Genomic DNA, 21,811 nt, shown 5'->3' with positions numbered 1-21,811 from the left:
CATGGTTAATCTACTATCTTCTTTAAAAGAAATAAAATCTGGCAACTACGAGCGAGTGATGACAACGAGCCAATCAAACTGCAGGAGAGAAACTCAGTCAGCTCTGGACATGCGCGGTGTTGTTTCCACACTGAAAGCACTTGACCCATCTGTACACTTGACACCAATCCCTCTGTAGCCAAGCACAATAAAAACACTTTTTTTAGATAAATAGTATATTAATATTTAGTAAAATAATATTTTTATGTCTTGCATTAACCTAGAATTAGCCTTTAGCATGAAAAAAATAATAAATTTTATCTCATTTTAGATTCATAGGTATAACTCTGTTGGGCATATGTACAAAAATGCCAAATTTGAGGTGACATTCACAGTGGAGCTGATGCACCTTTATGTCACTTGCACACTGGAGAGCACTGACGGGTTTATTTTTTCATTGCAAAACCTCCTGCTTTAGGTGACAACTCTTTAAAGGAATAGTAAGTCATTTTAGGAAACACACTTATTCACTTTTAGTGAAAAACTAGGACTGTGATTATAAAATAGAGCAGAGAGCAATTAAATAATAATAAGTGCATTTACTATTTATTGCTGTTTTTTAATTATTATTATTATTTTTTTTAACTTTTAACCACTGGGATGAAGATGCACTGACGTTTCGTTGTAAATTTTGCAAGATAAAGTATTCTTTTGTAAATATCAATATCTTTAAAGCCTAATAATTTAGCTTAGAAAAAAGACTGGAAATGGGAAAACAGCAAGTCACAGAAAAACATTTACGGAGCTAAAATCACTGGGTGTGCAGCACTATTTCTTGCCACAAATGAAATATAATTTATTAAATTTTGGGCTTTAGATTTTCTGGTATGCAGATTTATTCACTGTATGCTGGGACAGAAGCAGATGTGTCTTAGTATTTCTGCTGAGCTAATTTCACAAGCTGCTTGTCTATAAATCTAACTCTTTGTAAGAAAGCTAAAACACATATTTCACAAAACGTCACGTTATTGCTTAAAAGAAGACTAAAGTAAGGAATCCATTGTTGTTTGTTGACCCTATGTCATGTTTTTACGCAAAAACTCTAAACCGGCTGATACGCAATTATCATTATATGTCTTAAACTCTTAAATATCATGTATCAATACCGGGCTGCAGGCTACTGTTAGGATGTTGAAACTGGAAGTGATGTTTGTGGCACACTCACAAATTTACCTTAATGGGCAAATTGATCCAGTTTGAAAAACTTAAAGTTAATGATATCCTTTAACTAAAAGTATCTTATTCATTCTTCACACCGCAGCCTCTTAAGTGCCATCAATCAGTGTAACAACTGCAGATAATCTGTGTTAAAAGGCCTCATAAGAGCAGACAAGCTGCCCGAACAATTGCCACGCTTTCACACTGAGATCAATCACGCTTCCTGTTAAGAATAGCATTTAAATTGGAGGTGACGTGCAGGTTGGCTGCAGGATATTGCTCTCAATAGCAGGTTACTGCAGGTGCTTGGCCTCTGACAGGAGACCTTTGGATTTTTTAATTTCAGTGTCAAAATAGTGTCCTATATATAATGTGGAGGAGAGTTCACATTTCAGTCTCTCTCTCACACACACACACACACACACACACACACACACACACACACACACACACACACACACACACACACACACACACACACACACACGTGCTTCCTTTGATCTCTGCGTGCACAAACCAACCTGATCCTCAATTATCAATTTCCATAACAGCTCTGATACATTTTTATTAAACTGTAGCAGTATTTACAATGTACAATCACTGAATAATTCAATCTCAAGACACATTTAAAAGTGCTTTTTTTAAAAGTGAAGTTTTGTTCTGAATAAATAAGAGGACAACAATACAACAACAAACAACAGTAAAGCTGCAAATGTGCTCATCACCAACATAAAAAAAAACAAATGCTGAGGTTTTACTGTAATACCGCTACAACACTCCCTTTTTTATATTGCATTTTGCAGCAATAAAATACCTTGTATAAGTGAGTAAACAAAAGGAAAACGATCCTGACCTGATGCAATGTTTTTGTCCCCTCAAATTGAGGAAAAATAAAAGTGGTCTTCTTCTCTGCAGCATACAAAAAAAAAAAACAAAATTAAAAAACTCCCATATTGGCGTGAAGGCGGGACATTTCTCCTCAGTCTGATGTCTTTCAAAGACAAGTTCAGCTCAGAAGTCTCACAGCAAAGAAGAATCCAACTGATTGAAAACACATCTCCGAGGTCCTGCGCGCCCTGCAGGGATTAGCCTCCCAAACAGAGCAGATTACTGACAGTACGTCCCGAAGGATTTTTTCACAACATCAGAATAGTGACGATGCAAAAAAAAAAAAAAGGAGCCGTGGGAGGTCAGCGGCTGATGGGAAGCTGTGGTAAAGAGATGGACGGGTGGGTCAAGTGTCCCGGGGCGGCGAGGACGGAGAAGGGATGAGCTGCAGGAAAGAGAAAAAAGAGAGAATATGAGTTTGTGGAGCAACATGAGCATGTTAATGTCATTTAGTTTAAGAAAATGCTGCTAATGAGGAATAAAAACCCCGAAATGATGAGTGAAGCCACAGAGACAGATTTTCGTCCAATATGAGGAAAGAAATTAAGGATATATTCTGTGTTTCAGATTTGGGTCTTAAAAACGTTACCCTGAAATCTTTTCACGTCAAACCATTATTATTTATATAATCCCGAATCACAACTCAAATATCTGCCTCAAAGGGCTTTACAGTCTTTACTATATACGACGCTCTGTCCTTTCTATTTGAATGAAGAGAGACTTCCCCCAAAAACCTTTTCAAAGGGGAACAAAAAGGAAGAAACCTCAGGAAGAGCAACATAACCTCAAAATGCTTTGCACTGCTGTTCATATTTGCATATTTTTACTTGAGTGCATATTAAATTTTACTGTACAATTTGCTTTAGAGCTGTGACAAACTGTATTTTACTTTTTTTTGTACTAAAAACTTGCACAGCCTGCACATGTACACACCCGGCCAAAATACAGCTTTATACTGTTACTACAAAACAAGTTTTTATGCTTGAATTTTGCTCCTTTGTTTATGTTTTTATTGTTATTTATACTGTTTTTATTATTATTTATTGCATGCAAGCTGTTTCATCACAAGCCTCAAGAGCATGTCACCCCGAATTTTACTACTCACATTGTCACTGGGAGAGAAATTTTTTTTTTTTCAAGACTTTTTACTTAAGTAAAATTAAAATTACATCAGTGTAACTTACTCCATTACTAGTCCTGCATTTACAAAACATTTTTTTTTAAAGTACCTAAAATGTTAACGATATAAACAATATTAAAGCAAAGTACTGTGAATGTACTTGAGTAAAGTACCTGTAATTGTACTGCGTCATACCAGTATTATACTATTTGAACATTATGACTGGTGTGTAACAGCATTTTACAGTATTTTAATTATTTTATTTTAACTACATCATGTTTTATATACTGATGTAGACGTTTTTATTTTGACAAAATTAAAGACATTTTTCAGAAAGGGCACAAATTGGTTAATAAAAATTCCCCAGAATACAGGAAATTAAGCGTTCGATGCTGCCTGGTGGAGGATCCCTCAATGTTGAAATGAAATCTACGCACTTGATGCTGATTGTGTTTTATGTAAAGTCTTTATCTGCCTAAAAACTAGCAATGGTTGAGTTAAAAAAGTACAATATTTCCATCTGCAGTGTAGTGCAGTAGAAGTATAAAGTAGCATGAAATAGAGATACAAAGTGGTAAAAGGGGTAAAATATTAGAAAATAGATAATTAAATACTGTTATCAAAGGCTTTAAGTGGTGTAAGTCATTCTCCTTTTTACGTATTTTGTTCCACAATGATTCAACAAAGTGGCGCTGACATAAAGATCCTGTACACTCACTGTCCAGGTATCCGTGCAGAGCCAGCAGATGTGGTCGGTCCGGGCTGCTGAACGGTGAATAGTGGATTTCATCTGGCAGCGATGGAGGCATCCTGGACATCGGAGCGCTCTGAGAGAAGCCACTCTGCGGCGGCTGCTTTTTGTGTCGCGCCCGGCAGTTTTGAAACCAAACCTGGTGAAATACGACAGGTAATGTGACCATGAAGCGTGTCGGGGCGATTATACTCTACAACAAACACTGGAAATCAGAGTTCGACTGTTCTCACACTAAACCGCATTGATTTATTTGTTTGTTTATGCGCGTCAGAGAGTCACCCCAGTGTGGTGTGACAGGATTTAATGCTGTTAAATGTGCAAACACAGTGGTGGAGAGTAACTAAGCACATTTACTCAAGTACTGTACTTAAGTACAATTTCGAAGAACTTATACTTGAGATTTTCCATTTTAAATATTGTATTTTACTTCATTTATCTGAAAACATCAGTGAGTAGCTTTGCAGGCTCAGATTATTAATAGCAACTATAAATAAATGAATCAGTTATTATGGATCATGGTGGCACTTTATAAAGTAGTTGAAATACCCATTACTTTTACCGGCTGACTTTTACTCATAACTGAATATTTTTACATTGTGATATTGCGACTTTTAGCTTCATACGTAAAAGATCTGAGTCCTCTCCCTTCTCTGAAGCACGGCACTGCTAATTGTTCTCCTGAATGAATTTAAGTGGTCGAGGTTTTATTGGAGAGATTAAGTGTTTAAAATGGTCCAAATCAGTATTAGTATAGTATAGTATAGTATAGTATATAAAAAAAAAACAACCCTTATTAAAAATGTTGCCCCTTTCTATTGAAATTCTAGTTACTTGACCTCTTTTGGTCCTTTAAACTCGGCAATTTTAGAAGGTCACAGGTGGACAACGCTTCATTTTAAGGGGTTACAAGCAAAAACATTTGGGAAACACTCATCTAAATGATTTTCCAGAGGTTATTCCACCCCACCACGATGAACTCTGGAGGAAATTCTTTGTATTTCTGTGGTTATTTGAGTAAAAATGCAACAATGTGAACATCAACACAAAATTCTGCCTTCTGAAGACCCTTTATGTGAGTATCAGTTTCTGCCCTCTCTGGAAAACAATGTTCAGTACATAAGTGGTTCCCAAGCTTTTGCCTTGAGACATCTTTAAAACAAAGCAGCGTCTGCAGGATTTTACAAAACAAAGAATGTTATTCAGTTTTTTTAAATGCTTTCATATACGTTTTTAGAGTCCTGTAGAGGTAAATCAATCTGGTATTTCCCAATAGTAACAAAAGATGACTGCAGTCCAAAATAATTATTATATTGTTATAGGCTGCTTTCCCTTTTTCTTATCCCACAATTTATCTCTCAACCACTTAAAGGGACAGTTCACACCTAAAACAAAATAAACATAACTTTCCTTTTAGCTGCAGTACTATTTATCAATCTAGATTGTTTTGGTGTGAGTTGCAGAGCGTTGGAGATTTCGGCTGTAGAGATGTCTGACTTCTCTCCAATATAATGAAACTAGATGGCTCTCGGCTCGTGGTGCTCAAACTCATTAGCAATTTCTTTTATCCGTAAATCATGACCGGATTCACTCAAAATAATCCCCAAGCTTTGTTATGAGCAGTTTCATAGAGGAACTATTTTCTTTCTACTGAACTACACTTGCCAATCACATCATCGTGCAAAAGGAAGCGTGCATGTACTGCAGGCTCACCCAGCACCACTGAACTACCTGATGTTACAGCTCAGCTGAGGACGGCATCAATGTTTACATCTCGTACTGTCACAAACACGAGCCTCTTGTCCATGAGTAGATGCACGCTTCCTTCTGCATGGTGATACAGTTGGCAGATGAAGTTTGGCAGAAAGAAAATAGTTCCTACATGAAACAAGGTCTGTGGAGTATCTTGAGTATCTGGGATTCCTGCAAAGATACACAACTGTTCAGTTTTTCAAATGTGTTTTTTTGGCGCTTTGAACACCACAAACCCCGCGACATTTAGCTCCATTATATTTTAAAGAGAAGCCAGACATCTCTACGGCCGATATCTCCAAAACTCTGCAGCTCACACCAAAACACTCTAGATTAAAAACAGCACTACAGGTGAGAGGAAAAATGTGTATTTTTGATTTTGGGATGAACTGTCTCTTTCATGGGGTTTCTGTATCACAGTGTCATTTTATTATTTCCTACCTGTATGACTCGTCTGCTCAGGCCGGTCATTTCTGCCAGTTTCTGTAGAGTCTGAGCGTCAGGGTTGTTGTCCTGAGCAAACTGAGACTGCATCACCTGCAAGGACACACAGTCATGAACACACACACACACACACACACACACACACACACACACACACACACATAGACTACAACAGGTAATATTACACTGCACTGAAACACACACACACACACACCTGCAGCTGCTCAGCAGTGAACGATGTCCGCGCTCTCTTGGCTGGTTTTGGTTGGCCGTCCTGATCAGAGGGCAGCGCCCCCTCCAGAGTCAGTCCCGTGCCTTTAAGAGAGCACAAACACATCATCCTGTCACTTCACCCGAAAATTACATTTCAGTCGGTACACTCTGAAGTCACACAACACAGCACAAGCTTTACACGCCAATCTTTTTGCAGCTCAGCTTTGTCCAAACAACCAGTGTAACACAATTAAAATGTTTTCTTGCCAACAACCGCACGCTCCAGAGTATTTATACCAATTCGGCCTACGTTTTCCTCACTGAAGCCACAGCGGAGAGCAGTTTTCCACCAGAGCCGTTATTATCAGTGTGAAAAACACAGAATTTAACAAGTTTTAGAATTCATATGGAACAAAACAGACCTTTTTAACTGTAGCCTGATGAACTGGCTGAAATACATTCCTCTCCCTCTGGCTTATTGTCTTCTGTGATTATTTTTGTCAGAACAAATCAATCCAAATTGAGTTAACCCAAACCATTTAATGTCATGTTGGAGAGACAAACTCTATTCAAGCCGGCAGATCTTTATCCTGAATGCAAGGAGTCAGCAAGGGTCAAATATTGGTATTTCTTGTTAAAAAAGGCACTAGAAAAGTTTATGTTTGATGTAATGATGCATTCAGAATGAATATGTCCTTATATTTTAATATTTAACTCAATAAAAGCTGGATTGAGCTCTTGCATAATATATTAGTGATGTTTACAACCAGCGTGGAAAAGAAAGCTACTTGAGAGGAAACTTTAAGGGAGCTTTGGAAACCTGAGAGTTCAAGAGTTGCCAGAATATTTTCTTCCATTTGTTGACATATTCCATTGTTGCATATTTAAAGATTTAGTTGAATTACAAATAAGTTATGTATGGGGGCAAGAAGCAAAGTATTACCAGAAAATGTACAAAAGTTATTTGTTTTTATTTCCGAGGACGAGAAACATAGAAGGACATTTCACTTGAGCACCAGTTTGCACGGACTACATCAAAACAGATGTGTACTTCAGTGGTTGACGTGAAACTGTGGAATTTTCTACAGAATGATTGAAAGTGTTGCAATTTTTTTCAGATTAAGAAAATGTATAAAGAAAGTAAAAAATTAGACTATATGAAACTGCTGGGTAGAATCTGTCCCTGTGTTGAAGGTGACTTATTGCTTTGGCTCCTTATTCTTCTCTATGTATTTTTTTCTTTTTGCGATTACTATTGTTTATGTGTAACTAACTGACAGGACATCTATTTCTTTGGTTTATATATGTTTTGAGAGCGGGGCAGGTAAAATATTTTCACCTCTCTGTTCCTTTTTGGGCATGTAAAGTGTGTTAGAGTTGTTTGACTGAATCGGAACAAACAAAAATAAAATTAAATGTAATTTTTTTGCTGGTAGTCCATACTGAGACCATCATTAGTGTGTCTCATCATGTTTATTACCGTTTTCTGCAGCCCTGCGGAGGTTGTCCAGCATGATGTCGTAGTGGCTGCGGCAGAGCACCCTGCCCTCCACCAGGCCGAACTCCTCCCCGGTGGACAGCTGCCTTTTGCAGGAGAAACAGGCGAAACAGGCCAGGTGGTACACGCTGCCCCGAGCCCGCCGCACCCAGTCACTGGCGTACACCTGCCGGCCACACTGGGCGCACTTAGTGCCGAACCTACTGTGAGGAAGAAGGAGAGTGAAGGTTCAGCTGCAGGTGACAGAGCTCACGTAGAAGTAAGGACGCTGTAGTACGATATATCTGTGCAGAGGAATGTTTCTTTCCATCTGTTGTGGCAGGAAGCTTTGGACAGTAGAACGCCTTTTCAGCACGACAGTGAAGCAAATACTAAAGTTCAGCTGCAGTGTGTGTGTGTGTGTGTGTGTGTGTGTGTGTGTGTGTGTGTGTATATGTGTGTATGAAGCTGTTTTGTGTGTGCCCAGGACCACTTTTCTCGTCTGCTATGTTCAGACGCCATCACAAGCTCTTACACCTTTGAACCAGAGCAAACTGATTTACTTATTTTTTCTTCTGAAAACATGGGGGAAAAAAAGCAATGAAAAACTTGGCAAGAGCTATCCTGCGAATTGCAAAAAAAAAATAAAATAAAATAATAATAATAAAGCTAGAGAAAACTGTACAAAAACTATATTTCTAATGATCATAATTAAATAGTTAAAGGCATTTTACAGATGTTTTGTATTTCAGTATTTTTCTTTGGGTTTTTTCTTTTTTAATGTAATTTTCTTGTACTTTATACATTTTGCCAGTTTTGAGGTAATTTCTTCTAATTGCTCATTGCCTTTTTCCCAATGTTTCTGAAAGACATCAAGCCAATTTGCTCAGGTCTGAAAGGGTTAAAGACTACTTTATTACAGTAATACTCGGCCACCGAAAAGATTTGTATATTTATAAAATATCCCTCTGTTACTTTGAACTCAGGAAGATAAAGTATGCTTCATGCTCACCAAACACATGCATTTTCTTTCTCTCGTGCGCCACTCATCTGTGCCTGAGAGTCTTTATGTGGAAATGTTTTACATAGTAATGTTTTATTAAAATGCATGTGTTTGTGAAGTGCTGAGCATACAGCTGGATAAATGAGATTTAAATGAGTCTGCACGAATTGTGTGAGAGTTTGTAAAGGGATGTTTTGATATAGTTACACTGTTCTTCTACATGGACCCCATTTACTTCAGTCCATCATTAATTATCTGGGATTTTTGAATCTTCATGTACCCTGCAGCCGTGTAAGAAAAACAAAGTTTTCTTCATGAGTGCATCGTAACACAGGGTGAGTAACTGATACATGGCTGATCATTTTGTGGGTGAAATGTTCCTTTAAGGAACAAGCACCATGTGAGCACAATCTGAACATAAATCATGAGGTCTTCAAACTAGATTTTGTTGCAGGGTCCTTCTACAAGATAGGGCCATGAGATTAGCTGATAATGCAGCTAACGTTTTATATTAGTGGTGCAGTTTTTCAAACCAATTTGCAATCAATCAAACTACAGAAACCCCCCATTGGAGGGTTTAGAACAGGAGCCCACTTTGCTTGGTTGGTAATTGCCCTTTGGGTTCATGGATTCGTCATTTTATAGTCTGAGAACTGTTTTGAAATCATTGTTTTGTTAGTGGTTTGCTGTTATATAAAATCGTGAAAAACAAAAGCTGGTATAATCATGCAGAAGTTGTTTTTCTCTGAGAAAATCACAAAGCCATATTCTGTCATACTTGAGTCCAAAGTTGATGGTGGAGAGCAAAGATTAATGAGTTGTAAAAACAAAAATAAACCAAATTGTCCAGTAATTTAGAAAATAATTTTCAAGCCATCAGTCATTGTTCCCCCATTTACTGGAAAATCATTATTTTCGTTCAGGTGTAAAGGTCAAGTGTTTCACAAATTAAAGCTTCAAGTTAAAACTTTAGTAAAAACACTTTTATTTTCTCCTGTTTTATTGAGAATAATGTGGCAAAGCATCAAAATATCCTCCTGTATGCTCAGACAAATGTGGTTTCCAAAAACACTCAGTGATGTTATAATTGTGGTCTGTCTGCATGGTTATTCATTAATATGAAAACAACAGAGGAGATGCTCTTCAAGTATTGTGCAAGACGCATTTGTTTATATATCACTTACAGGAATTTGGGGTATCAGCAGGAGATTAAAGACAATATAGACCAATCATCAGTTACTCAGCAGCTTAGGAACCTTAAAATGTTCTGGTCATATTTTTCATTTGTCCGTTCTTTCGTTCATTTCTTTGTTTTAAAAATAGTTAACAAATTCATTTTAAGACATCTGCAGTTAAATTAATTGCACTCGTAACCACAAGCACGAACCACAGTTGAGTATAACCTTACTAGCCTGTATATAGGCGAGCACGCGCAATTTGCAATTTCTTTTACGAAAAAAATACATCGACATAACGAAACAAAGCAACCGGGCAAATATAATAGTTAAGAAAAAATTAAACATTTCATAACAAACGTTCAAAACGATTTTAATTGCTGAAGTCATTGATTGAATTTTTCGTAATCGACCAAAAAAATGAATTGAACCAGCGTTCAGTAAATGCAAATCATTACTTCAGGCCTATACTAGAAAAATAAACATTTACTTTAAAATGATTTTATAGCCTATATTAAGATATATTTCTATGATATATAATTATATAATAACATTATAGACATTTTGAATGTTTTATTTGATAAAATTAACTTCTCTGATTTAAAAATAAAAACCCTTCAAAATTGCAGCTTTTAGAAAAATGTTCGCTTTATAAAACCAGTAAACAGCTGAGAATAAAAACTGATCTTATACCTGAAATAATCCAGTTTGCAGTAGATTTCTTTGTTTTTCACGTAGCAGCTGTTGTGTTGGCGCAGAGACGCTCTGCAGACTGAACACTCCAAACATCCCAAGTGCCAATTCAGGTTGTTGACCTGCGGAGATTCAAAATAATACAATCACACTTAATGCACCACTGAGTGTGTCTGATCGATAATCAGTGCACTGAGACTCTTACCAAAATGTTTATTACATTTTATTTTAAATAAAAAACTCAACTAACTCAATCTACCCTGCGCAGTTTATTTTTAATTATAGCCTATTTTTTTTGTAAAAACAGAAGGAAGACAGAAGCGTGAAAAAATGCATTGCAATGCGTAAAATTAGCATCACATTTGCCTGTTTTGTGTCTATTTTGTTGAAATCAGTCTGAGGAGAAATCACAAAAATAAAGAGAAAAAAAGAAGCTACGAGCCTAATTAGAAACAATGTTTTTGATTAAATCTCTCGAAGCTCCGTGTACACGTTTTTATACTTTCTGAGAGTGTAAATATTTATCATTTTCACTTTTATTTTCTACCTTCAGCAGGTATCGGTCATGGATCTCCATACCGCAGCTGGCGCACTGGTTCTTGGCCGCCGGAGGAGAGCAGAGGCAGGCGGCCTCCGACGGACTGGACTCACCGGACTCCTTCTTCACCTCCGACTTAGACTGCATCAAGAAAACAAAGCGCTTTTATACCGACGAGAATATCAGGTAAATAGAGTCTTGTTGATTTTTATGGTATTTTCAAGAGAGTCGCTGAAATAAAAGTCCTTGAAATATTTTAATGGTGGAATGAAGATGCTGAAAAAAACAAAACAAAACAAAACAAAACAAAACACTAGGGTCCTATCTTTTTTTTTTTAAAAAAAAGATTTTATTTCCAAACACGTTTATTTTTTGTCCAGTGGCTGTTCTATGGGCTATATATATTTATACGTTCACTATTAACTCAAAAAATCACGTTAAATTAAATAAGAAATTCACGCATGTTCTATGATAATTTTACATTTATTTAGAGAAATATTTCAGTCCAAAAACATTGCATTATGTGAACTTTACTCTGCAAATTAAAGGTGACTAAATTAAGTTTTGGTGGCTTTACTCTCCGCTGCATCCCTGCTCATAAATGCATTCAGCCTTTAGTTACAGTCGAGCCTGATAAAACCTGAACCTCTGCCAAATCCAGAGTCCTGCGGAGGTTAACCCGCATGTAGAAAAATATTAAAAAGTTAAGGAATAAAAGGAATCAAAGAACCTTACACAGACCGAAAAACAAAGAAATCAAAAGGTTGCAAAGCAAACTCGCCCAGATGTTTGTGACTCACCATTTTCGGGTCTTGAACGCTGCCTATTTGGAGAGAAGATGGAGCTTGCTCTGCGCATTACGCATCTCTGCCCCAACCCACACTATATCCGGTCCAAAACAACGAATAACAGTTTCTCCTGCATTTAAACCCTGGCAACAAAAGAAAAATTTGATGCAATTAGAAGAAAAAAAACAACTATATATAATCGATCATTCCTCTTGTGCGCAATAGGAGGCTGTATTCCCATGCAATCAAACGCAGTGAAAAGAAAGGATGGCACTATATCTGCAATTAGCAGTGGATTGAAATGCTTTGCTTGATAAGTGGCAACCCGAGTGTCAATTTCATCTGGCAATCAAGGAAAAGGCAACCGAGCCACCAAGCTAAGAGAGAGAGAGAGAGGGAAAAAAGCGGCGCATCCTAATTTCAATAGCTGCATAATCGAAAATCGAAAAATCTCCAAAGTGAAGAGGCTCAATTGGAGATCGGTCTATTCATAACAGACAATGCGCAGAAACTGCAGCTGATCTCGAGGCATAAAGGAGCTTGATTGTCTCGTTCTCGTGATGGACCCATTTAAGTACTTGAGGCTCCCCTGGGTGATTACAGCTGCATTCATAAAGTGCCAAAAAATCTGCGTTTGGGTGGCAATCCGGAGTCCGTGTTGTCCTTCATTTTGTCGAAATTAGCAGGAATGCAAGATTATGTTAATTACCAGCTACGGTATAAATATTGGAGGCAGTGAGGATACGGGGACAGAAAAACATCATACATGGAAAACCTCCCAAAAGCGGCGAAAACATCGTCCGGCAAAAGTTTCTCCAGAACATCACAGGAAAAATATCCAAATAATCCCACGAGACATCGCTCTTTAATGTCCTCTCTGTCTTCAAAATAATCCAAATTGATCAACTTTGTGGAAACCAGTGGCACCAGTATGTGCCTCCCACACAGAGTCCCAGTGCTGCTGTGTCCGCTGTGGTTCCTTCTTCTCTCCGCCTCGACACAAAGTTTACACCCAGTTCAGTCAGACAGGATGTGATGCTGCCCATTGGACCGGCAGACCCGCGGGGTTACCCTCCTGTCTGCAGGCTCACCAGGGTATATTTAGGGCATGGATTTAATAAAAAGAAAAATAGAAAATGGTAAAATCTTTCTGGAAACGCCCACTAATTATCTTTCTTTTTCTGAAAATAATGGTTGCAGGTTAGTCTCTTAAAATCACTTCATGGTATCACCGCTGATAGCAAAGTGATGGAGGTCAAGAGGTGTTAAATAAAATAATGATAATTATTCATCATTTATGATTTCATTTTGAAGGATTTATTCTTTTTGCATTTTTCCATGATTTTGAGTTCGGATAGCTCAAGAAGGGAGATTACATTTATTCAAATCTCATTTAAAACAATAATGCACATGTGGGCCTCTTTGAAAGAGTAACTGGTGTTTCAGGAAGGAGTCCTGAAACGCGGAAATAAGTTAGCATTTTGGCACTCCCAGTTCGCTTGTCTTTAAGTCAATGGTTTTTTGGATGGGTTTTTGGTTAGAAACCTGAAATAAGGTCTGGTGAATAAAAGCTGAAGAGTCTGTCATGTTTTCTTCTACAGCATAAAATACTTCAATTAACCCTTTGAAACTTGAGTAAATTGGTTTTGTTGCTATTAAAATCACTGGGCAAAGTCACTGAGAAATTTAGCAAGACATGGCCCAATAATCAATGAGAAATTGTTAAAAAAATAAATAAATAAATACAATTTAAAAAAATAAAAAATTATAGGAAATTATCCTGAAAATAAGTAAAAAAAGAAGAAAAGAATCAAAAACAAACAAAAAATAAATAAATAAAAATGAACATAGAACAGCGACGATAATAATTGTAATTAGTCTAAATATAGTTTTCTGGACCTTTTTCTCTTTTTTGGATAATTTTCTTATAAATTTTCCCCACTTTTTAAACACATTTTCAGGTTATTTTCTTATCTCTTCTTACTAATTTTTCACAATTTGTTGGACGTCTCCTGCTGTGTTGGTCATTGCCTTTTTTCTGTGTTTAAGAGAAATCAGTGTATGTAATGTATAGTCAATTGTATTGCTCAGTTTTCAAAGGGTTAATACCCCACTCGTGTATTTTGAAGCTTTTTCATGTCTTGAAAAAGGCGGCTCCTAACAAGTGGCTATATAAGACTTCAGAGCGTCATCACGCAGAGTGCTTTACAGTCCTGCTGTGGTGGGGATGCTGAGTCATGCAACCGTAGTGTAGTTAGTTTATAGCCTTAACTTACTACTTCTGGTGATTGCATTTAGGCTTCAAAAATCCTGAAAGTTGAAAGGTTTTTTTGTGAAGATTGTCTATAAAATGTGTAAGTATCATACATTTTTGTTTGCCACAGAGCTTATTTTCTGCAATGATCCAAAATCCGGTGGAAAATTCCCAAAGGCTTTTTGACAACAGAACCAGGGCAATGCTAACTTCCGCATCAGCAGAAAAAAGTCAATCTGGGACACTTTTTTTTCAATTCAGAGTATTTAAGGACACTGTTACTATTATGGCGTGGGTTTAAATGTAGCAGATTTTTTTCATTGTTTGAGCACTCTTTAGTTCCTCCTGTGCAAATTGGCTGGCTACTTAAAGAGATTTCAGTGTAACATTAGGGGGACGAACAGCCCTTGCTGTGTGTAAAAATACGTTGTGATGTTTTGATAAAAAAGAGTTCGGAAAATCAAGTTTGCACAAGTTAGGCCTGCAGTCAGCACAGATTCCTCCTTATATTACTATTCCTATATACATTTTTATTTTTATTATTTATTATTAGTATTTATTAATTATTTTATAATCTTGTTTAGAATAAAAATAGGCTACTAAAAAAAATAAACATTTTTGACAGAATTGTATGATTTGTGTTTCTTGATGTTCACATCCAAAACACTAGTGAGACATCTCACCAATGCGCTGCACTGAGATTTTGGGTTCATGTATTTGACATGTCTATGTCCTCTTAAGACATGTTTTAGGATGTAAAAAATACCCTGCATGGAATAAAACAGTGGATCTCTTTTTGTTTCAAAGACCCCCTAAATCGACACAAATTAGATCACAAACCCCCATTTGATAAGATTTCATTTCAAGATTGTTGTTGTGACAGTTGAGGAGAACGATGGTAGAATATCACTGTTATAATTCTTACACACACTGGGCTCTCGTATAGTGAATTAAATAGTAAAAATAAACTACAATTTTTCTGGAGACCCCTTGAACTCCTTCAAGGACCGCTGGGAGTCCTCAGACCAATGATTTATGACCTCTGGAATAAACTTTAATGAATTTATTTTTCCAGTAGGATTAGTTTGTTAGGAACCATCTAGTTTACTCCTCTGCCTCAATAAAAATCTATAAATATGCAAATATTCGAAAAAAAAAAAAAAAAGCCCTGAATCTTGAAAGTTAAGGATGTAAACAAAGGCTGAATTTTTGGATGCAATAACCCGAAAGATTCCAAAAATACTTTATTAACTTGTTCAAACTGCCCTGGCATGAGGAGAAAGGCTTTGTTTATTGAGTGATTGGTAGATTACACATGAAGTCACTTTTATGTTTTATTGTCATTAGATGAATTAAGGGCTGTGCTGTCTCGGGTTGGGCTCTTCTGAATATTTGTAGAACTTAAGAAATAAGATACAGTCCTTTGTATGCAATGCAATGTTTTATATAAGTTAAATTCTTGTCCCAGATCTGATGCTCCACACCCTGAACTGTATTTTTGGTGTGCATGTGGACTTGGGATATTAAATAACATCCTGAAACCAAATATCCTAATAAAAGATCGAATGTTTATATGTGTTTAAGTCAACTTAAGAGTGACAATATAAAGACTCTTTTCTATGTGTTGAAGGTGTTAAACTGAAGCCGCAGCTTTAAATTTCCCTCATAACAGTCATTTAACTCCCTGCACCTACAGAGGGGGGATAAAATGACTTAAAGGTTTCCATGAAATCAATAGCACTTCAATTCTTATTGATCATTTAAAAAGGATCTCTAACGACAGAATTACATTGTCTCAGACTTTCTGGATTGTTAAACGCACAACAGCGGCTCTGTGCATTAACTGTAATTACCAGCAGGAGCGGGGTCAACTGGAAGTGGGCTGGTCAAGATAAAGGAGGACTTTAAGGAGGGAAGAGTGTTAATTCTCCTTCATTATCATCGCTTTTTAGTGATGACATGTTTGACCAGTGTACCTTTGAGGCCTTTTTTGCGACAGTGACTGCAGAGGAACGATTCAGGGGAAGACAAAGCTGTTTTGGACCACTTTCATACTAAAAATGACAAATAGTTTCAAATTTACCTCAGATTTGTTGTGCACATAGGCGTAGATTTTTTATGAAGTGCAGGGGAAATGCCCCCCCTCAATATTAAGAACATGCGCATTTGTATCACCTAAAAAATTGAAAAAAATGAGGACTTTTATATCAATGAACTGCTAGAATGCAAGCATCACAATATGCACGATTAAAGCAGGAGGCAACATGATATTTCCACTGTACACTGATGCAGAAAATGTGCAAACTGCTGCATACAAATCTCAAATGTGGAAACTCCTGATACTTAATGGGTGATGGTGTCCTGAGCAGAGAATAAACTCTTGTTACCTCTCTGTGTGTTGTAATCTGAGCTCCTCTGTTTTTTGTTGTAGTAATTTGGTCCGGCATTTGTCTCACGGTGGCTTTGTCAGAGGGAGAGCGGGTCGTCCCCGGCTCCTCCAGTCAACATGTCAAAGTATCCTTGGGCAAGATACTGAACCCCAAATTGCTCCTGGTGGCTTTTCCTTCAGTGTGATTGTGTGGCACCTTGTCTGAATGTGTGTTTTAATGGGTGTATGTGACTTGTGTTGTGACAGCGCTTTGAGTGGTTAAAATGACTAGAGAAGTACTATACGAGTCCATTTACCATTTACCACACATGCTGCGTTCTGTTCAAAGTTGGAGGTTGGAAATTTCGGACTTTCGACCTCCAAGCATTCCGGATGCATGACACCAAACGTAAAAAAAATCATGATAGACAGTGAAGAACTGGTGTTTCTGTGGCTAGTCCACAGACAATTGCACCGTTAGCAGGGTCACCTCCTCCCCCTTTCGGGTTTAGAGATTGTTTACTGTAACCAGCTACCTAATAACATCAGCGATATAATTTGACATCAGTTTGCATGCAGAAGAGGTTTTACGATATGATAGTAGATGTATTATTTTAATTGAATACATGCAAATATACTTTACATTGCCTTTTAGTTGATTTCTTACCATTTACAATGTGCGCCTCCCTGGCCTCCATTGATGCAGCCGTTGTTATGTGAAGTTGGCGTACATGGATTTTCAGTGAGTAGGAACTCCGACTTTGAGTGACGTTCTGTTGTACTTTCTCTAGTAGGAGGTCGAAATATCTCGACTTCCGAGTTTTCTGGAGTGCAGCATTAGTTAATCTCTGCCACTTGCACTGCACTCATACAGCAGTTACTGCTGATATCAGAACTGTGCTTTGCAGAAACATATACCCACCTATCAGCCAAAAAATCCCGGGAATACATCGGCAAACCCGCTTCCTACCCCATACCTGAAAGTACACAGACCTTTTTACGTCACTGCCGTTTGCTCTGTCAGCACTGTAGCTGTTTAGCACTGTTTATGGCATTGGCTCAGTTAGCTAATAGTAACTGGCTCAGCCACCTCCGTGTTGAAAACAGTGTGCAGACAAGTCATTTTGAATTCTGCATCCTTTTATGTGAAAGTGTATATCAGCATCAGAATGGCTACTGAAAGTAGTAAAAGTAAAAGCACTTATTATGCAGAATGGCCCATTTCAGAGTCATTAAAGTAGATTATAGATATTGTCGAGTTAATATGTACACTTAAATGTTGCAGCTGCTAAAGGTGGACCTGATTTCAGCTACTTTATATACTGTTGGCTACAGTATATACAATACAATACTACAATAATCTGAATCTGCGAAATAATCAAATAAATGTAGTGGAGTAAAATTTGCAATATTTGCCTCGAAAATGTAGTGGAGCAGCATACCAAAATTTCACTGAAGTACATGTGATGTGATCAAAAGCTCCAGAAGAAGCAAGTAAGTAGACTGTGAGTTAAGATGTTAATATCAAACCCATATATTTATTCATTAAATGGATTAAAATCACTATTTTGTATCCATGTTGCATGGAAAATAAATAGGACTCTCTCTAAGGGTTGCCTGGAAAAAATGTGCATAATGCAACAGGCTTTTAAACCGTTTCCTGTATTTTACCCTCACAGAATACAGATCAGTGACCTCCTAACAATATGTCAGGATGGGTCACCTGTTGCATCCTGTACAGTTCTGTGGATGTGTGAATGTCGCAGCATTGCTACTGTTAGAGTGTGTGTGTGCAGCCCTGCCCTTCCTTGACGCACAGCTGTCTGCGATCCACACAAACAATAAGCGACCAGCACACCGCCACAATAAAAACAAACTTCTACCACATGCTAAAGCTATTAGACTCATCCAATGGGCCCCAGTGGACAGCCTGATGGCTGGTATGTCAACAACGTGTGACGTGCGCCGTCCGCTCGCTGTGGAGGTGCAGAGGGGTTCACATGAGGGCAAAATCTTTATTTACTGCGCTGAATGTTGGAAAACAACCCGCATTAAGGTGGGGTCCTTTTGTCATAACTGAATACAATGCTTGTATAACACACTAGTCTTCGCTCAGTTATTCTTGGTTGTTACACAGTGTAATATAAGAAACCGCTGTAAGTAATTTCAGTGGATTGATGTGGAATATCCTGTGAAGTTTAGCAGCCAAAAGACGTCATCTGACAGCTAAATAATTTGAGGATTTTTTTTCTCAGGTTTGAACTGCCAGAAGCAACCATCTTCTTCTCCTGTCACTGGTTTTTGACTCATTTTTATGAAGCATTTTCAACAGTTTAAAGTATTATTTCTCATTAGTTTTACTTTTTTTTTAAAGATTGACGTCTCACTAGAAATACAATCAATATAAAAAAGCATTTATTTTAATTTAATTTTGTTTTTTATGTTTCCAGCATCAGTTTGTGCACAAAGACTCTTTTAATCAAAATATGTGCTGAGTTTCTGCTGCAGCATTTTGTACATGGCGTATAACATCAGAGAGCTACTGTGGTGGCAAATGTTAATTTTACCCCTTTCTCATACAAAGCAATCAATATCATACAATAAATCATACAATAATTGTCTCATTAAATGAATTTTCTGACTCTGTTTTCTCATGATTAAAGGTACTGACTACCTGATGACCTAATGATGCAGATTTGTCGGTGAGTACCTCTTATTATATAATACATAATAATTTTTTTTACCCTCAAACTATAACTTTGCTTGTTGCAAAGGTATAGATTTGAAAATAGGTTTTTTAAAATTTGCTGCTAACATCACAGCAATGGCACCGGGGCCCTCTTTAGTGTCTGTGTGAGATGCACCAGGCTTTCAAACAACTTCAAAGTAAACCCACCTGCATCATTTTTAATGTTCATTTCAACTGCATTTGTGTGTCTGTTTCAAATGATGTAAAGGTCACTGTCCTCATACTGCATGCGTCCTTTATGATGACATAGATACAGACAATAGATGGCAATAGAGGAGAGTCAAATGTTTTACACAACAATAAACGAGGCGACAGTAAAGAAGTTTGTAATATTGTAGTCCATTTTATACTTTTGCCATATATTTAATACAGTAAAAGTTGATTCATGACAGTAAATTGAACATAATCTGTCTTTCTGGCATGGCAATTTCCACTGTAATGTGTCCAAAACTGCAAGTAGTCATGACAACAAATGAAACAATGACTTAAAAAGCAGCAAAGATATTAACATTGAATGATTTGTGAATTAGTCCATATTGATCAGATACATGCACAGTATGTCTGAATTCTCACTCAGTTTCCTAAATGTCAGTGTTTACATGCACACAGATGCATGCAAAGACACGTGCACACAGTCTGTTGTATCTGTTCTGTTGTTTTTATCCATTTGTTTGTTTGTTTAATTGTTTAACCCCAATTTAAAAGCTTAACATGAGACAGAGGCTGCAGATTAGCCTCAGCACGATGTCCTATAGTTCATCCACTGAATTACTTCTTCCTCTTCAACAATGTTTATCTGTGTTGTCCTTGTTGAATAAATAAATAGATACATCTGTAATCATGGGATTACAAATATAATCCCATGATTACAGATGTACGGTTTAATACAAACAATGTCTTCTCTTCTGCAGAGGTCGATCGCCTGCAGTCCATGACTTTCTCCAACTTTCAGTTTTCTGTAATTCTTTTGGGCGAGGTGCAGACAATATGCAATGTGCATGATTCATACCACTTTCTTTCAATGGCTTCGTGTCACGGAGAACCAACACAATCGGGGATGACTGATGCTCTTCTTGGCATGTTGGCTGAAAGAAAATGTTTGGAGAAGGGTGGAGCGAGTCCCAAATGCAACACGAAGGTCTTATCTTGTTTCTGTAGAACTTCTGCCATTGAAGCTTATGTGAATATTATTAGATGTTTGAGATAAGAGTTTGATTTCGGGCCAGCCTGTGTGAGAACATGGCTGGAAATTATTTATTTCTGAAAATTGTGTACCTGCTTTGCAAACCTGCCAATCGGCTCATGACCAGGGCCATGTCAGGCATAAGGACCACTTCTGCAGTTGTTAAGGGATAAGTGGTTATCCCAACTTATTATATATAACCAATTTTTTTGGTAAATTTGCAATAATAGCTGCCATGTACCTGAGTGAGCTGAAACACATTCGTAATATAGTTCACCTTAAAATCAGAAATACATATATTTTCCTTTTCTTTTTCTTCTTCTTCTTCTTAATCAATCTGTGTTGTTTTGTTGTTTGCTGCTGAGTGTCAGAGATATCGATCGTAGAAATGTCTGCCTTCTGTCAAATATTATGGACCTAGATCGCACTTGACCTATTGCTCTCAGAAAAGAAAACAAAACAAAAAATCAGTTATTTTTGATGGAAGAAATCTCTACAGCAGATATCTTCACCACTCGGCAACTCACACCAAAACAGTCTACAGCAGATTGATAAAAACCACTGCAGGTAAGAGGATAAACATATATTTGAAAAGTGACATTTAAAGTAATGAAAAACAGCTGAAATGTTTAGATAAACAAATTAATAATAGTTGAAATAGTTAGTTGAAAGTGATGGATAATGGGTTCAATAGTTGGCTAAAAGCATAGGTAAACAGTTTAATGTTTTAAATCTGTAATAGCAGTAAAACAGCTAAATGCTGAATTGGTTAAAATCAGGGTGAACCACCAGTCAAGTGCAGGTAAACTATGCAAGTTGCTGCTAGATTTCACTCACCAGCCTAAAAACAATGGTGATCTTTTCAGGTGGGCAAAAAATTTCAAACCCTGTTTAACATGTATAAACATTTAAAGTTCTAAACGTAATTACAAACAAATTGATGATTAAGATGCAGGCATGCAAACATGACCAAGGCAAACACTAAAAATTCAACTGTATAAAAAAAATTGTTGTGGCAACACATTTTAGGATTTGATAATAGTAACAAACGTTTGAAGATGATGGATGGTACAGATGAGGGGGTATTTGGGGGTATCTGTCACCTGACAGGGCTGTGAGGGTCAGACAAAAAAGGTTGAGAGTCACTGCTGAAACGGACTTAACATCCACCAAATGTTTGTTTAAATCCGTCTTCGAAGTTTCAGATTTCTCAGAGGG

General features: G+C 37.2%; 1 protein-coding gene and 1 long non-coding RNA gene across 3 annotated transcripts in view; one reads left to right on the top strand and one right to left on the bottom strand.

Moving 5' to 3' along the window:
* The window catches only part of LOC148189711 (uncharacterized), a 33,798-nt gene extending 14,435 nt beyond the window's left edge, over positions 1 to 19,363 (top strand). Inside the window, exons 8-11 of the long non-coding RNA XR_015776383.1 lie at positions 3,931 to 4,112; positions 7,858 to 8,122; positions 11,267 to 11,437; positions 19,325 to 19,363. This is a non-coding gene — a long non-coding RNA (uncharacterized LOC148189711). The remainder of the gene's footprint in view (positions 1 to 3,930; positions 4,113 to 7,857; positions 8,123 to 11,266; positions 11,438 to 19,324) is intronic.
* Positions 1,757 to 13,043, bottom strand: lhx6b (LIM homeobox 6b). 2 transcript variants are annotated; one of them, XM_042488704.2, is made up of 9 exons: positions 12,806 to 13,043; positions 12,052 to 12,182; positions 11,261 to 11,392; positions 10,714 to 10,835; positions 7,846 to 8,066; positions 6,367 to 6,467; positions 6,150 to 6,245; positions 3,924 to 4,095; positions 1,757 to 2,470 (listed from the first exon to the last, which is right to left on the bottom strand). In XM_042488704.2, the coding sequence occupies exons 2-9, from the start codon at positions 12,052 to 12,054 to the stop codon at positions 2,388 to 2,390; spliced, it is 930 nt and encodes a 309-aa protein (XP_042344638.1). In that variant the 5' UTR covers positions 12,055 to 12,182; positions 12,806 to 13,043; the 3' UTR covers positions 1,757 to 2,387. The 2 variants fall into 2 exon arrangements, with proteins under 2 accessions (XP_042344638.1, XP_087932622.1); XM_088076496.1 differs by lacking the exons at positions 12,052 to 12,182; positions 12,806 to 13,043 and having other exon boundaries at positions 11,261 to 11,431.
* Positions 19,364 to 21,811: the final 2,448 nt, after the last annotated feature.

This window comes from Plectropomus leopardus, chromosome 4 (assembly GCF_026936395.1).
Source record: "Plectropomus leopardus strain MGB_pleo_1.0 chromosome 4, ASM2693639v1, whole genome shotgun sequence".
NCBI classification, from domain to species: Eukaryota; Metazoa; Chordata; class Actinopteri; order Perciformes; family Serranidae; genus Plectropomus; species Plectropomus leopardus.
The sequence above is the reverse complement of the archived record's forward strand: the minus strand, read 5'-3'. Positions and strand labels throughout refer to the sequence as shown.

Bases quoted from the DNA above. Each gene is read 5' to 3' on its own strand.
- lhx6b (XM_088076496.1), bottom strand. From the start codon at position 11,398: ATGCAGTCTAAGTCGGAGGTGAAGAAGGAGTCCGGTGAGTCCAGTCCG. The intron at 10,836-11,260 runs GTAGAAAATAAA...GAATCTCCGCAG, and splicing joins ATGACCGATACCTGCTGAAG to GTCAACAACCTGAATTGGCA. The intron at 4,096-6,149 runs GTAGGAAATAAT...GTATTTCACCAG, and splicing joins TGAGCAGACGAGTCATACAG to GTTTGGTTTCAAAACTGCCG.